General features: G+C 41.8%; 1 protein-coding gene across 2 annotated transcripts in view; it reads left to right on the top strand.

Moving 5' to 3' along the window:
• Window positions 1–16,229, top strand: part of gas7b (growth arrest-specific 7b) — a 68,540-nt gene that overhangs the window by 17,581 nt on the left and 34,730 nt on the right. For both annotated transcript variants that reach the window (XM_054601326.1, XM_054601325.1), the window contains exon 2: window positions 8,555–8,672. In XM_054601326.1, coding sequence (XP_054457301.1) covers window positions 8,555–8,672 — 118 coding nt within the window. The remainder of the gene's footprint in view (window positions 1–8,554; window positions 8,673–16,229) is intronic.

Genomic DNA, 16,229 nt, shown 5'->3' with positions numbered 1-16,229 from the left:
TCCCTCCTCTTCCCAAATCCAGATGTTTCCGCGGGGGCCACAAGAGGTCAGCTTCAGCAGACACAGATGGCAAGATACAGTCCTACAAAAGCTATTTCATACACACTTGCAACTACACTAGGCATGTACACACAAAGACACACACCGACGGACTCTGTCACAAGACAGCGGGGGCTGAGTCACTCAGGCATGTGTGAGGACGGTTAGCAAACTCTGGACCACTGAGGCTGCAGGTTGGTCCTCCTCCACACAGACAGTGAGTGGGTGACCAGCATTTCAAAAAGCATGTGATCTCAGATAGCAACGGTTCATCTGGTGACTCACCTTTTCAACACAATCGATGTCTGTAACGCTGCTAACCTGCTGAAAACTCTGACTCAGTATTTAGTTGTTGCTCAATGCTGGAAACAGCTCAGAATCTTTAGGGCTAAAAGTCATTGTTTCTTGACGTCAGGGGAGGAGTAAACCTAATAAGGTTATTCTGTGTTACAGTGAGCCAAGGTTGTGGTTGATTCTATTATTCCATATTTTCAATAATATGCTAGTTACTCACAATTTATGTTTGTTTTTGGACTCATTTAACTCGTTTCAGGATCCAGTTATTGGCTTTAAAGAAAAGAAAAAATCCCTTTCCTGACCTTTAACTCCCATAAGTTTTTCAAAGTGAGCTTCTCTGCTCTGTCCCCTATTGTAAAGTAAATTACTTAAATCCAGAAGTTGGATGATGCCCTGGGTTTGAACTTCCTTTAAAGTCTGTAAAGGGGGAAATAGCAGAATCCTTCCTGCAGGTTTAAGCTGAGGCGGGTAAAATCCCTGTTATTCTCTTTTCTTGAGGGAATTTAACGAATGTTTCTCGGTTTCCTAAGCAGCGAGCATGTGTCACTGAAATAGAGAGAACATGAGGTATTTTGTTTTCCATGATAAGAGAGGCTGCCTGTGTTGAGGGTGTGTGGTAAATGTCTTTAATCTGAGAGAGAGATAATACCATCATACACATTTGACATATTGTTCAGTTCCTCTCCAGCTGCAACAACAAGGCCAGGCCAATGCTGACATAGAGTGACCAGCTGGGACTAATCTACACTATGAAATTTATATAAAAAATTAACTTTAATCAGTCACTGAGCAACTTCATCTTCCTCATCCCCCCTCTCAGCCTCTGCCCTTTTTAAATAAAACGTTTTCACACTTTTGCAGTTGGTGGAATTAGGCTCAGACTGGGGGTTGAAGTTAAACTTTAAACCAGATTGTCTTTTTCCACTTGGGGGCAGTGCAACAAGCCGTAAACACCACATTGACAGATTATTACCTTATAAAGGCTAAACCTAGTTAGAAAACAGTTGCTTATTTATACATCTTGCAGTGCAGAGTCAGACATTAGCCATACTTCTGACTCTTGTTTCTAGTCCCTTGATCTAAGTCCAGTTCAGTCTCCTTTTAGCGCTGCTAAACAACCTCCACTATGTCCACTATAAGTCGCTAACTTTGCTAGTTGCTAACTAGTTAACCCTGTCTGTCTGCTGTTTGGTGCTGGGAACGTCATGCACAGTGAGTTTATTGGAGTTTCCTTGTTTTCCAATTTACTTTTTTAAATACCGAATCAAATTGGAAATGTGCGCACGTTGATCAGTCTCATATTGAACTCTCTACACGCCCACATTTAACCATAACTGGTCAATGCAAAGCACCTCATGAATGATGATGTACAGAAACAAGCCTGCTGATCAACTTTTCTTCACGGTTAATTAATCAACCACTGAGAGGGGTGTCACCTCCGCGAAAGGTTTACAGCAATCACTCTGACTGCTTCCAAAAAGATTGTGTCAATCAGTGTGTGTCCGTCCTCCGATATCATTTGAAAATGGAAGTTTGATAGGTGAACACATTTTATTAATTTACAAGTTTTGTTATGGTGAACTATGGTGATGGTGTGAGGGTTGTCTCTGGCTTTGTTTCCAAACTTTACACAATCCTTCTGTGCAGGTGGTGAAAATGAGATGGTGAGGTGACTGGAGGCAGAGTGTGTGACAGTCACCGCCCTGTCTCCAGGGCTCTGATACTCGCATCAGATATCTGTGTGCAGCTTGTCAGGGTACAGTATTTTGTATCTGTCACTATTGAATAAAACATATATGAATCCATAAAGTCATGTTTACTCACAAAAACAAATCATACTTGGTGATTATTATTAAAAACTAACGACACTGTTCTGCTACTCTTTGTTATCATGGATATGTACAACCAGGCGGCATCTGGTTCTGCCGTGTGAAGTGTCGTATAACTTGCATTCTCTCTAATGTCCATCAGGGGCGACTCCTCTGGTTGTATAGAAGTCTATGAGAAAATGACTCTACTTCTCTCTTGATATATTCCCTAAATAAACATTGTAAACATGAGTTTATGGTCTCATTCTGTGGTTTCAAGTCTTCTTCAATACAGCATGATGTTCATTTTGTAAATGATGGTCCATTTAAGTCAAAGCAGGGTATGCTTTAGGGCAGGCTTACTGTGATTGACAGGTCGCTGCCGTATATGCTTTCTCTACGTCACTCCTCCGGATTCCAAATATGGTCACTTCTGTTCATTGGTTGCAAAAAACAACAACATGGCGACTGTCTTTATTCAAGATGGCGACTGCTGTCATAGCTTAAGGCTTCAAAATGACAGTCCACAAACTGATGGGTTACGTCACAATTACTACGTCAACTCCTAATACACAGTTTATGTGTCCAACCAATGATAGTGATTTTATCAACTGCACAGCAGAAATGTGGTTCAGCCTTCTCCCCTGAACACCTCTGACAGTGTAGATGAACTATTGAGCTGAATTTCATTTGAGGTTTGAATGGTTTGGTTTATATCTTTTATAAATCAAAGGTGCTTGTGAAATAGGTATGGTTCACTACCAAAAATAACACTGCTGGTAATGTGGATCTATAAATAGTTTATTTTTATGAAGTTAAATTAACTGTGGGAGAGGAGTCATTTTGTGTATAATGATGCCTCTCACATGTCATTTCTTCTGGCTTTTATTCACCACCTCACCTTCTGCATCTCCCTAACGTGCGTACGCATGGGTCAGAGTTTGCGCACACTCTCCCATCAGGCCCCGTTTTGTTGGTATATTATAAATGAAACTCCTGGGGCTGTAAAACAAACTGCAGAGGTCAGTGATAATTCTCTGTGGGTTTCTCACGCTCACATTTCACATAATCAGTTGCTTCCATGATTACAACTTTAACATTGTCAAGTGCAAAAAAGCTCTATTACTTGTTTCTTGTTCAGTATTGAACAAAATAATGATGAATCACTAAAGTCACACTCAGGACAGGCTTGGGGGGATTCTTCCTGTCTCCTCTTGTTTTCTCCAGGATGGTGTTGATGTGTCTGTCACTCTTAAGGTGATAACTATAAAACATAATTTATATCAACGGTATACACCAAATTCATCTCATCTCAGTTACATAGTTCCATAGCTCAGCATGTAAGCACAATAACATTCATTTTCAGTTTGGGATGCAGTTACAATGATAGGTGCTTCACTATTGCAAAGAGTAGTTTTGCACTGACAGTCCTGTTCAATTATGGTGAAAATGAAAAGAATACTAACTTAAAAAAAGGTTTGGTCAAACTGGACATAATCAAAGAAAAAACATATTGATCATATGTAGTATCTGATGGTGACACATTCCAACAGCTCACAATCTGCTGATTAAAACAGTCTTATCTTCATGGTCTCAGTGGACTGCTCTAATGACTAATACAGGTTCATCTCTCAGACTGTTGAGAGCACCGTAGAGCTCACATTCAGCAGCAGTGATGGTTGTGGCGTCTCTTCCTTCATCGACAAGTCCCTCTGTTCTCTGCCAGGGGCTTCTCTGGCGTGCTTTTAATGTGGAGCCAAAGGCAGTCTGGGGTTTAGAAGGTTAACCAGCTGGAATGGTGCATTATTTAATGTTGCATATGGCGAGAGCTGGCTCCGGGTTTTGTCATACTTCCCACCACCAAGGTGCTCCCATTCTCTCACTGATGTCTGTTCAGTTTTGTGTGTGTGTATTTTGTAAAGAAGCTAATTAAAGAGTGTATAGTCTAACTGATGGTAGAGGGGAACATGGAGCGTCCTAGTTTAGAGCTAAGGCAACTGACCAAGTGTTAGGAATGAGAATGTGTTGACATGTGACCAAACTACACCAATGCTTTCTTGGATTCATCAACAACAGTTGTTCCTCCAGCACATCATCATCATCTTATGATTCACAGTGTACACAGAGAGGAGGGACTGTTCATAGATGGGTCCGATGTACAATATATAGCTCTTAATACTGTAGTTGGCTGCCACAAATAAATTAGTACCTTAAATTGCCAGTTATTGTTTTGATGGATAAGCTTAGAACAGACAGTCAGGTTGTCAGGTTATTTTAATTATCAACAGTTTCTCAATTGATTTTGCAGCTAAATTTACTGGGGTTAAAGTAACAGAAATGGACAGAGGTGTCTTTATTTAAAAGCAGTGCAAACCATGTAAAACCCCTGGTGGCAATAAAATCTGTTACAAACTGAGTCAGAGAGCAATGAAACATTTTCGTAAAAGAAAGAACGTGCTATATATGAGATTAGGAGCATTTTAATTGCCTCTTAACGTCTCTCAACATGGTGACGCCCGAGCAGGCAGCTCATAGCTAACAGTGCTAACAGCTCTTAAAGTATAAATTACAGATGGAGTTGAAGCGGTTTTCTTAAGGAGAAACCGCCTCCTTGAGGAGACATCGGTCGGGGCGGCTCTATTGGCTGTAACCGCGGCATTAGAGCAGTGCAGAGCGGCGGCCGTGAGGTCTAACAAAAGCAAAACTATATGCACACATCCATTTACAATGCATAACACAACTCGTAGTATAATCCAGGTCGTAGGCTCACTAATTACCAAAATGAGGAAGTTAATTTTGCAGTTTTCATACAGCTATTCTAATGCTTCAAAATGTACAAGAAATCCGTTCATGGAGATATGGCTATTGTGTACTCTGTGCTTTTTTCACCCAGCTATACACTAAAACAGTGAAAATAAATGCGTAATAATGTTGTTGGACTTGACAAAATGTGTGCAACAACTGAAGGGCGCCTGGCCTCTGCATTCATACATGGCCTGTAACACTTAGCTATATCTGTGGTTTGGCATTCATATTGACGTTTTCCCTCTCCATTTCCTTTCCTTACATTAACATAAGATCCTGTGTCACTGACATGATTGGAAATAGCTCGTATTTCTTTAATGCCATGTTGGATTTTAGCAATTGTTAGATCCATTACTACTTTTCACTGACTGGCTATTCAAGCAAATTGGTTACCTCAAAGCACACGAACGACAAGTACATCAGTGACTACGAAACCATCAAAGGGATAACATGGCGGCAGTGCTGTCAGTGACCGTGTAATTACATGCAGTCATAAGTCACCCGGACTGACATGGATGCATACTCTCCAGTCCTGTGGGACCTGGGAGCTCTGGCTTCGTCGAGCTAGAGTGGACAATAACTTTCTTCTGAGGGGATGCAGCTGAACAGTTTGTGCCTAAATCATTCCTCATTGCTACTTGATTACCAGTACAAGGTGATGATATAGAATATACCAATGAAGAAAGGTTTGCTTAGAACTGATCTGTCCTCTCCCTGGTGTATGACAGTGTGTAGTGATGATGAATAGCATTTCTGTTTCCCATCACGCGCCCTGATCCAAAAACATCTCCCAAAGTGTGGCCTCCCAAAACCTCTCAGTCAGAGCAGAGACATTAGGAACATCTTGCACTCTGAACTTGCACTGGTTTATAACTTACTTCAGGTTCCAATGCATCAACACCTGACTGTTTGTTGAACCTTAGCTACTTTTGCTTCATCTGTCACACTTTCCGTTCTCGCATGGCGTAAGTCGAGTTTACCTGGGAGCCACTTCGCCACTTGTAATTTTTTAAACAATGGGTACTTCATTTTACTCAGAGGAAGAAGGAAGCAGGCATCTCATCTCGAGTTTTACGGCCGGAATGAAAACTGTCACCGGCAGATTGTATCAGCTATAGCTAACAAACTAATTAAGCTAAATTTCATAAACCCATGAATTATTATTTATTTTATTTATTTTTTTTATTTCAGTTTATTTGTATAGCCCAGAATCACAAATTACAAATTTGCCTCAGAGGGCTTTACAATCTGTGCACATGCGACATCCTCTGTCCTTCCCTCACATCGGCACAGGAAAAACTCCCCTAAAAAAAAACCTAAAAAAATTAGTTAATAACGCTATGCCAGACTGACTTTTAATTCTTCCAATAGATATTTTACTTCATTTTAGATATACAATTGATGGCTAAACACACATACCTTGCTAACAAACTGTAGCTAAAACTCATGGATGTATCATACAAAGTGAATACAGGGTTCCAAAATGAGGCCTAAGTTTTGACTTTGCAGTAGAGATGCACCGATATTGATACAGATATCAGATAAGGATTTTGGACCCAAAAAAGCATTGTCCCATAGACTTACATTGGGAAAAGAGGTCTGTAAATCAGCTCATAATTTTTTATGAGATGAATCAACGTCCCAGTATGAACACTTAGATATCCCTTTATTAAATTATTGGGTCCTTAAAGTTGTAAAACGCACTAATAGCTGAATCCAGAGTTATTTTTCTTCCTCGGTTCATGGTTATGAGAACCAGGCTGGACCGAGGGCTGGAAGGCGGAAAGGAAACGTTGCTGCGCTTGTTCAATGAGCCCATAGATGCATAACATTTCCGGAAGTCAAAAATGTTTTGGTTCATGCACAACTGAGCAACTTTCATAGGAATGAAGGGGATGCAGCCTCCAACACTGCATCCAGTTCTCTTTATACATCCATGGAGCTATCTCAGTCAGCCAGACATGATGTAACTCCAGCAGCAGCTTCAGCACTGGGACCTCATAGAAACTGAAATTAGAAGTTCTAAATTTTCTGTAAAGTGTGACTGTACAGAAGTTAGCTAAGTATGTGCACTACAAATAGAAACCAATGTACTGCCAACAATTATAAATCAAGCGAGTATGACATATGAATCAAAGCTATGTGTCATCATTTAAATGGTCTGGTCTGGTTGTTTTTATTTGGTCAAAAGGTCAGCAAAGACATTAGGAGAAAAATAACTATTAAGTGTATAGCTGTGTACCAGCAGGTGCATCCAACACAGTGATCTCTGGGGAAAAATATTTTTTAGGCCACAGGAGATTTGTTTTGCATGCGGAGTGGTGGTATGTATCCAGCTCTTTTAACACATCCATGCTAAAGGTACAGTACATGTCCCAGAAAAAAAGTTGGCATCCTCACCACTCAATGATCCAAGTTGAATAGACTTGTAAAAGAAAGGAGCTGCTTTGTTTTAGTATTGGTCAGGAAAAATGTAAGATAAGACTCTTATTTCCTCCTTCTGTTTGGCTGCTTAGTTCACGTAGATGGACAATCAAGACCCAAGTTACTTTTCTTTTTTTTATTGAGGACACAATTGCTTACAATAACCTACTCTTATATAAACCAGGACCAGCTTCCACAGTGTGGGGAAATACTACACTGCTAGTAGACAACTTGGCCTTTATTTATTGTAACCTGTAACCTCCGAAAAAGAATATATAGTATGAAATGCCTTTTGGAAGTAATGTTACTACTGCGAAACATGCTTAAGTTTGCAGTTCACATTAGAGCAGACAAACAAACAGTCCAATCCATTTCTTACACTTTTATTGCTTGTGTTTTTGGTTTGGGAAAAGTTTTTGGCAGGCCTTTCTAAGCTTAGTTATGGCTGTAAAGCTATGATTGGACAATGGCTGTTCAGAGATGGGGTTTAGCGAATGGTCATTTATGTCCATGATGGCTGCAAAGCCCCCTCTCTTCCCACTCTATTCTGTTAAATTCATATCCAGCCTGCAGAGACTGGACTGATTTGCAGTTACACTAACCTCTTCTAGATGCTTTAGTGACTTGGCATTGACCACGATAACCAAACTGTAGCTGATATGGAATTTCATTTGACTTTCCCAAGTCTCCAAACAGCGCCTCCACAATGTGTTGCAGTGGTCTCAGCTTGTTGTTTTCCTGCTAATCAGTAGCAGATGTGTGCCGTTTGCCTATTCGCTCTCCTGTGTTCTTCGGCTGCATGTTGTGTGCACATAGCGCAGACTCTGGAGCTCAGGGTCTCTGAGGCACTTTGTTGTTCTTTGTGTGGCAGCAGTGGTAGCGCAGCCTGCTCCTCTATGATGTCATTGGTTGCTGGTTGTGAAATACTTGAGGAAATGAGAACCTCATTGAACCCAAGCTGAGCACTGCACATTTTGTCTTCAACTTTTGTTTAGCCAATCTTCCTTGGTTTTCTTTCATCTTCTTTAATCTGTTTAGATATAGATAGATTGCAGTTACTCCAATGACAGAGCCTTGAGAAATAAATCTCTGTCTTCTGATCGAACATTCAATTCACCTCCAATGTGCTGATGAGCTTGTTTGTGGTTACTGACACAAACTTGCTTTGTCTGTTTTGACAGAGGACAGCCTCTCTGAGTCAGCTCCCTGTTGAGGACCTCAAAGACCCTCTGCCTCCTCAGTGGAGATGCTACATGTCTCCACAAGGGCGGCGATACTACGTCAACACCACAAGCAACGGTAAGAGCCAATTACATTACATTTACATTACATTACAGTCATTTAGCAGACGCTTTTATCCAAAGCGACTTACAATCAGTAGTATATTACATATCATTCACCCATTCACACACTGATGACAGGCTACCATGCAAGGTGCCACCATCAGACTCTAACTAACATTCATGCAACATCCAGTCCACACCGATGGCAAGCCTTCGGGAGCAACTTGGGGTTAAGTGTCTTGCCCAAGGACACATCGACTGCCGAAGCTGGGTATCGAACCACCGATCCTCTGATTGGAGAACTACCTTGCTCTCCACGCCGCCCCAATGAAATGTAACACTCCAGGATACTTTCTCCCTAAAACCACAGTCTTCAGTTTTTACATTCTGCTAATGTATGGGTTAGGTAGACAAGATACATGTGGATTACTTGCTAACTGATGCTTCCAGCCTTTATGCTAAGCCAGGCTAATCAATCCCTGTCTCCAGCTCTGTACTTAAAGCTCAATGGTCAAAGGTTAATCTTTTCATCTTGCTCTCAGAAAGAAGGCCAATGAGTGCATTTCCAGTAATGTTGAGCTGCTCCTTTTAATGTGTGTTATAATTTCACTGTGTATAATATCAGGCCAAAACATAACAACACTGTACACAACACATATTGTAGTGACCCTGTTGCCTATCAAAAAAGGCCACCACGGTTGCTGATTGATTTGTTTAGACGCATGCCAAAAACTGACGAAATGTTCAGCTTGCAACATAAATCCAATTTATTATTTACAAACACAAACACACTTCTCCCATTAAGCAGTACCTGCATCAGGTAACCCTCACTGATTATATTGACATCTTGCCTAATTGAAAGCGGCACTACACCCCTAAGTGGTGGGAGGTTTTACAAAACAAAACAATGACAAAATGGCTCTTACTCATATCAACATTTGATTTTGGACCAGTCAGAATTCCAAACCAACATATCCATAATGTATTTGTGACTAGTAGCAATTCCTATTAAATATATCTACTATTCATTTCTCAGTAGTCAAAATGTTAATAATAACATAATCAACAACTAGTGGAAAAGTTCATTGTAGATATCTCAAACTTAATGGACCATTGACTTCTATTCAAACTCAATAACAGATAAGTATTAATCAGTTATGATGTGTTAAAATTCCATGTTGATAATTCTGAAGATATTTACACCTACATTCTCACTAGTCAAAATGTTAATTATTAATATCAACAATTCAGTTCTCACTAGTGGCATTGTATGTCAAGCTGTTTTAACATTTATCTGGAATTAACAAGCAAGAGGGGCCCGGGTTCAATTCCCGGGCTGGACAACCTTCTGTGTGGAGTTTGCATGTTCTCCCTGTGTCAGCGTGGGTTCTCTCCGGGTTCTCCGGCTTCCTCCCACAGTCCAAAGACATGCAGCTTAGGTGCATTGAAGACTCTAAATTGCCCGTAGGTGTGAATGTGAGTGTGAATGGTTGTTTGTCTCTATATGTCAGCCCTGCGACAGACTGGCAACCTGTCCAGGGTGTACCCTGCCTTCGCCCATTGACAGCTGAGATCGGCTCCAGCACCCCTGCGACCCTTAACTGGATAAGCAGGTTACGGAAGATTGATAATTTTGACTAGTTGTATTTACATTATGGCTTGTCCGAATTTTTATTCAAGATATCTAGGGCTTCAGATATTACAGATATAACTGAGTTACGTTTTAGTGGTCATTTGGCATTTTTGTACTTCACTTCAGTGCTGTGATCTGGTAGGACGGCTCTGTGATTCATTCTTATCAAAGTGACTGAGGGGCATCAAGCAGGAGAATAAGTGAAAACATGTTTCTGTGAGGTGACTCATTACCATTCATTTTACCTCTTTTAGTCTGTCACTTTACCTAAGAACATTTCTTGCCTTGCTCCCCTACTACATTTTAGATTGAAAATAAAGCAATATCTTTCATGAAGAATTTTACACCAAGGAGCTTGTACTCATCATAAGAATGATATGTGAGCGATTTCATCCGTCAGTAATGGAGGTAACATACAGCAGGATGGTACCAGTAAGAGACAGAGGGCCTAGAAGAACTGATACTGCTGATAAGGCCTTGTTTCTGCCAACACAATCACCGCTTAGTGTCTCCCTGAACACACACATTCAAACACACACACAGTGGCACAGAGACCGCTTAATACCCTCCTCTGTTCCGCGGACACAGCAACATAGCCTGCTTTTACTATCCCTGAGTGAACTCACTGCAGACCTGACTGATGATACTAATATCTTGTCCTGCCTTTGACAGTGTACATTGCTTGGAGTGGTCGGAAGACTAGAAGAGCGCTTTATAAATTCAAGTCCAATTTACCATGAGCCGCAGTGTTTACCAGTCACACAGAGTGACAAGAGGCTCCATGTAGGAACATTTTGGTATCCCTAAGGCTAGGTCACACCACAACGTGGCACATCAAAACATTTGATGGTAGAAGTCTGGAGACATAGTGTCCTCCTGCAGCGCTAGGTGATCAGCTAACTGCCAACAGGCTAGCCAGAAGGGACACAATGGCTCCCCATGCTTCTTTCGGTTTTCCCTGTATTGTGCCGTTTACTTCTACCTTGCATTTTGTTCTCAGGTTTCTACATAATTTATTCAATAAAGCTTTTATTGAAGAGCTAGATTGCTCACCAAGTTTTTTCAAAAGATGTATAGTCTCAAAACTGTCTGCTAACTATCCTCCATTGTGGGAGATAGATTGTTGACTAAATTTAATTTTTAGACTAGTTTAGAATTAAACTGGAAAGTGGATAATGCAACACAGCTAATAAGCTACAAGAGCTTCCTCAATTTTGGACCCTTCATCTCTCTGTTCCCGAAAGGTCAGTATTGTCTAGGTGGGTTGTTTTTGGCAAAATGTTTTGACCCTGCTAGCTAATACCTAGCCATACTTGTTTGAGTGATACGAGTGGAATATAATAGACAGTGTAAAAATAACAGAAAGCACATGGAATTTGACAGAACAGGATTGTGGCTAACTAGGAGTGTAACCAGCTTCACGTCAGTGATGTACATCTCTGATTGTGGTTGCGTTGGTCAAACTGTGGCCATGAGAGGAAAACTAGAATGAGCCGAGGGCTCCACCCAGTCACGAGACCAGGGGAGTCGCTGTTCCTCTTCCTCCCCTTTTTCTCAAGAGATGCTCAATGTGCTAATGTCAAAAAACACTCTTTGGGCTCTTTTGACCATCTTGAATGATACTCAGAGCGTCTGACTTCTGTGATTCATTCATCTGTATCTTGGCTCATAAAGATGTTCTTTATGTTGTGGTGAAACTGGTCTCTGAAGGCACACAAAACCTTCCATGTTAGTCCTGTGGGGATTCAATAGATCTGTTTTGTCTTCATGTGACAGGGTTTGGAGCCTTATGTAACAGTAAAACGGATCATATGCCAGAGGGACAGAATCAGAAATGACAGGAGTAGCATGCTGGAACAAAGGAGTCTACGTATTCACTGAGAGAGAAAATTATTAATTTAACTTTCTGCGTGTTAAAAAAACACATCTGTATCTTGGCTCATAAAGATGTTCTTTATGTTGTGGTGAAACTGGTCTCTGAAGGCACACAAAACCTCTCGGACTTCTTTTTAATGTTTTCGCTGCAACATGATTAAATGAAAACTAATTAAGAATGCTCAGCTAACACACTCACTGTATTCCTGTGGTCCTGTCCATTCAGCTCCCCAGCAACTGTCTCCAAACAAACCCATCTGACAATAGTTTTGCTCAAACTATTGGTATTTATAGCATCTTTGCTATTTTTGCTGAAGCCTTTTGTTGTTGTAAAGTTCAGCCAGATTAGATACGGTCCTTCGTGTGTGTTTGTGATTCTGCATTGCTATAGTAACAGAGCAGTGTGCGTGGGTGAGGGCTGCAAGTCCTTGCGTCAGGGCGTGTTTTTTTCTAGGTTCTGTGTTGCTTGGTGCAGCGGTACAGGCTGCTGTGGTCTGTATACCAGACTCTCCACTTATCCCAGCTGACCAGTGGGCTGCTTTATAAACACACTAGTCCAAATACTCAACAGTCCCAGCACACATATTGTAGACGTACAGCACACAGACCATCCCTTCAGTTTCCATTATTCTTAAATAAATGCTCATACTAAACTATAAAAAAAATTCCTCGTTTGATTTGTAAATTAAATCAAATCTATCTTCTGTTAAATGGCATGATGTTCTCATACAGGTATGTCCTGTAAATAACTTTTTTGGACACAAAATCAGTACTTTTAGAGGAGACATTTATATTGAAGTTCTCTGGTTTAATTAGTTATTTTACATCGAGCAAATCAAATCATTTAATTTGAACCTATAGTTGCATAAACAATACAGTCACCCTCCTATCAAAGCTGAAGAGCAGCCTGTCCCTCAAACCAAAGAGAGCCAGGCTTTAGCTGATATGTGTTTGTAGCTAGAAAGCGATGTCTTTTGCTCAGTTTGGTCACATGTCTTCTTCTCTACAGTATTTAGTAAAAGACATGTCCCAAACACGACTGGGCCAAATGTACAGGAGGCTACTAGCGTAAGCTAAATACGTTAGCTAATCAGCACGATTTGCCGCTATTCCACGAGTTTCTGTTCCTGTAAATGTTTTTCTACATGTTGTTGAGGTTTACTTTCCAAATTTTGTTGGAACACAATGAAACAATCATTAATTTGTAAGCATTAAAAAAAAACAGCGTGGCAGTGCGCATACTGATGTCTGTCACACTTCTGACCTTTAACCCATGCTGCTCTGCATTCTGATTCAGATTTTTAGTCATTTGCAGCACCGATTTAAATTAACAAATGTGGTTCTTTTTTTAACGTCGTTCGGTGTTTCACTATGGAAATCGCCTTAAAGAAAAAAAAGGAGATGGAGGTGGGACAGAACCCCAGAGTTCATGTTTCAGAGTCCCTGGTGATTTCCAGTTCCACGTTCAAGGGGAGGAGTGTCAGGAGCAGCAGGTAATAGAGTGTCACCAAGCACTTCTACCCAGTTCAGAGAATGGAGAAATAAATTGAGCATTTCCCGACCCAGGCCAAGGGCCAAGGGCAAAATGCTCCCCACAAAACAAAATAAAAATAAAACAATGATATGCCCCCATAACCCCCGCAGGGGGAGCTCATGCTCCTCCGAGGGAAGGCAGCTCCTTCCAGGTAAGGGAAATGACGTCACTGCAGTACGTCACTTTCTGCCCCGGCAGACCAGTGGCACGCATGCGCAGTGCACCCATGGGCTTTGTCCACTATTTCTCAGGGGTACAGACTACAGTTCGCTATGAATCCACCCAAATTCGTTTGTTAGTTTCAGTGGCCAAGGGGGATTCAGCAAAAGTCCCTCTGTACAGAAAGTGGACTCTCTACCTGCAGGTGGTGGAGCAAGTTTGGCAGAAATACGGCCAGGCAGACATAGATCTCTTCGCCTCGCAATAAAACTCACTGTTCGCTGTTTTTGGCCCTGTCGGACGTAAATGCCCCCCTGGGGGTGAATGCGCTGGCGCACTCCTGGCCAAAAGTGCTGCTCAATGTATTCTCACCTCTTAGCCTGATCTCCCCGACTCTAGCCAGGGAGAGAGAACAGGGCTTGTCCCTAGTCCTGATAGCGCCGCGGTGGCCGTCCAAGCATTGGGTAGCAGAAATAATAAAGCTTTTAGCGGGCGAACCGTGGCCTCTCACTATACGCAGGGACCTTCTTTCCCAGGCGTGCGGGGAGATCTACCACCCTCACCCAGACTGGATAGCGCTATGAGGTGGAACCTGAAGTGAAGTATATTTCACTTAAAACTGTGTTGCTCTTAGTAAAGCGTGTGAGTGACTTACAGGCCTTATCCATTCGCCCTTCCTGCTTGCAGTTTGCGCCCAACCTGGCCTTTGTGCGTCATGGAGTCAGCCTACAGATGTCCCACAGTGGAGATTCCAGCTTTCCACCTGCCTCCATTCTCCTCCTCAGAGGAGCAAAGGCTTAACACATTATGCCCGGTGCAAGCACTGCATGTGTATGTGAGTAGATCGGCAGGTTTCAGGAAAGGGGATCAGCTGTTTGTGTCCTGGGCCACTCCACCCAAAGGCAAACCATTATCCCGCCAGAGGCTGTCCCACTGGATTGTAAAGGCCAAATCTCTGGCCTATAGATGTTGCAGCCCCCCCAGGGTTTGAGGACTCAGTCAACAAGGAGTATGGACACTTCATGGGCCTTTTTCAAGGGTGTTTCAGTGCAGGATATTTGTGCTGCAGCAGGCTGGGCTACGCCTCACACTTTTGTAAGGTTTTACAGGCTCGATGTCTCGGGGTCATCCTTGGTACATGCTGTGCTAGAGGCAAACGTCCCTCTGATAATCTCTGCCGGGCTTAACAATATTTGGCTTCGGGAGATTTCATGCAATACGGAGGTGGTCTATATCTCCCATAGTGAAACACCAAACGACATTAGAAAAATAACTTTGGGTTACTTAACGTTATCCCTTGTCTTTGATAACAGAGTGAGACCATCAAATCCCTCCTTGCACAGGAATAAATCGGTCTAAAATGATTTGTGAGGGGACGGTCGACTGTGGTAATATGAGGGGGCGTGGCCCTAGCACAGTTTGACCTGTCTGTCAGTGACATCCATGGTGTTATTGGAGCTTCCATTGTTGGTCACGCCGAGGCGATTACCATAGTGAAACACCTCACTCTGTTATCAAAGAACCTGGGATTACGTTAAGTAACCCAAAGTTTTCTTTCTTGCCGTCTGTCTTTGAATGGTAAGCCAGTGACCAGCAGAAGTTTGTTGACAGTGACTACGTTGAGGCGCACCAACTATTCCGGCTTTTCCCTTATTCCAAAAAAGAAAATATTCCTAATAAGCTGTTTACATGTCTAATGTAAATGAATATTTCAGTAATGTTCCTGTTTACATGCAGCAGTGCATATTACGATTAATGTAAAACGCCCCTGTGCTGCATCCTCATCACCGGCCAGTGAATCGCACTTCTACTCCATTCTCTTCTGTGTTTGATGGGTCGATGCCCTAACATGTTATTTCACACATCAAAATATGGAATAGTGGAACGGCAGGAGCAGCTTGTGTCATTTGTATCTTTGCGTCAAATGTGTTTTTTTCAAAGGTTCCACTGGTTGAGGACTTTTTTTTTTTTTGACTCTGCAAACACATCTTCCCTCTTTCATTCATTTCTTTAATCACCTTCTACCATTTCCATTCGGAATAAGGCCTAATTCAGAATATCCAAACGGAATATGATGTTTACTAGAACCTTATCAATTTCAGAATATAATAGTGGAATCTGAGTGCGCATGTAAACTTAGTCTTGTGTCTCAATGCCACTGTCTGCTCCGCTGTCACTGAAATGCGTACACCAGCCTGTCTTCCTCTTTGGGATGATACAGAGTTGGAATGAGTCATAATCAGAGACAGGAGGTAGCTAATGCATCAAGGCCAAGTGTCATATGGTTATGAATAAAATATAGCTGTGTCAAAGCTATAACTAGGCCACTCTCTGCATCTCCCCGTTCAGAATCGGGGATGTCTAGCATCACT

Source organism: Anoplopoma fimbria, chromosome 7 (genome assembly GCF_027596085.1).
Source record: "Anoplopoma fimbria isolate UVic2021 breed Golden Eagle Sablefish chromosome 7, Afim_UVic_2022, whole genome shotgun sequence".
Classification (NCBI taxonomy): Eukaryota; Metazoa; Chordata; class Actinopteri; order Perciformes; family Anoplopomatidae; genus Anoplopoma; species Anoplopoma fimbria.
Note: the sequence above shows the minus strand (reverse complement) of the source record. Positions and strands in the feature narration are given on the sequence as shown.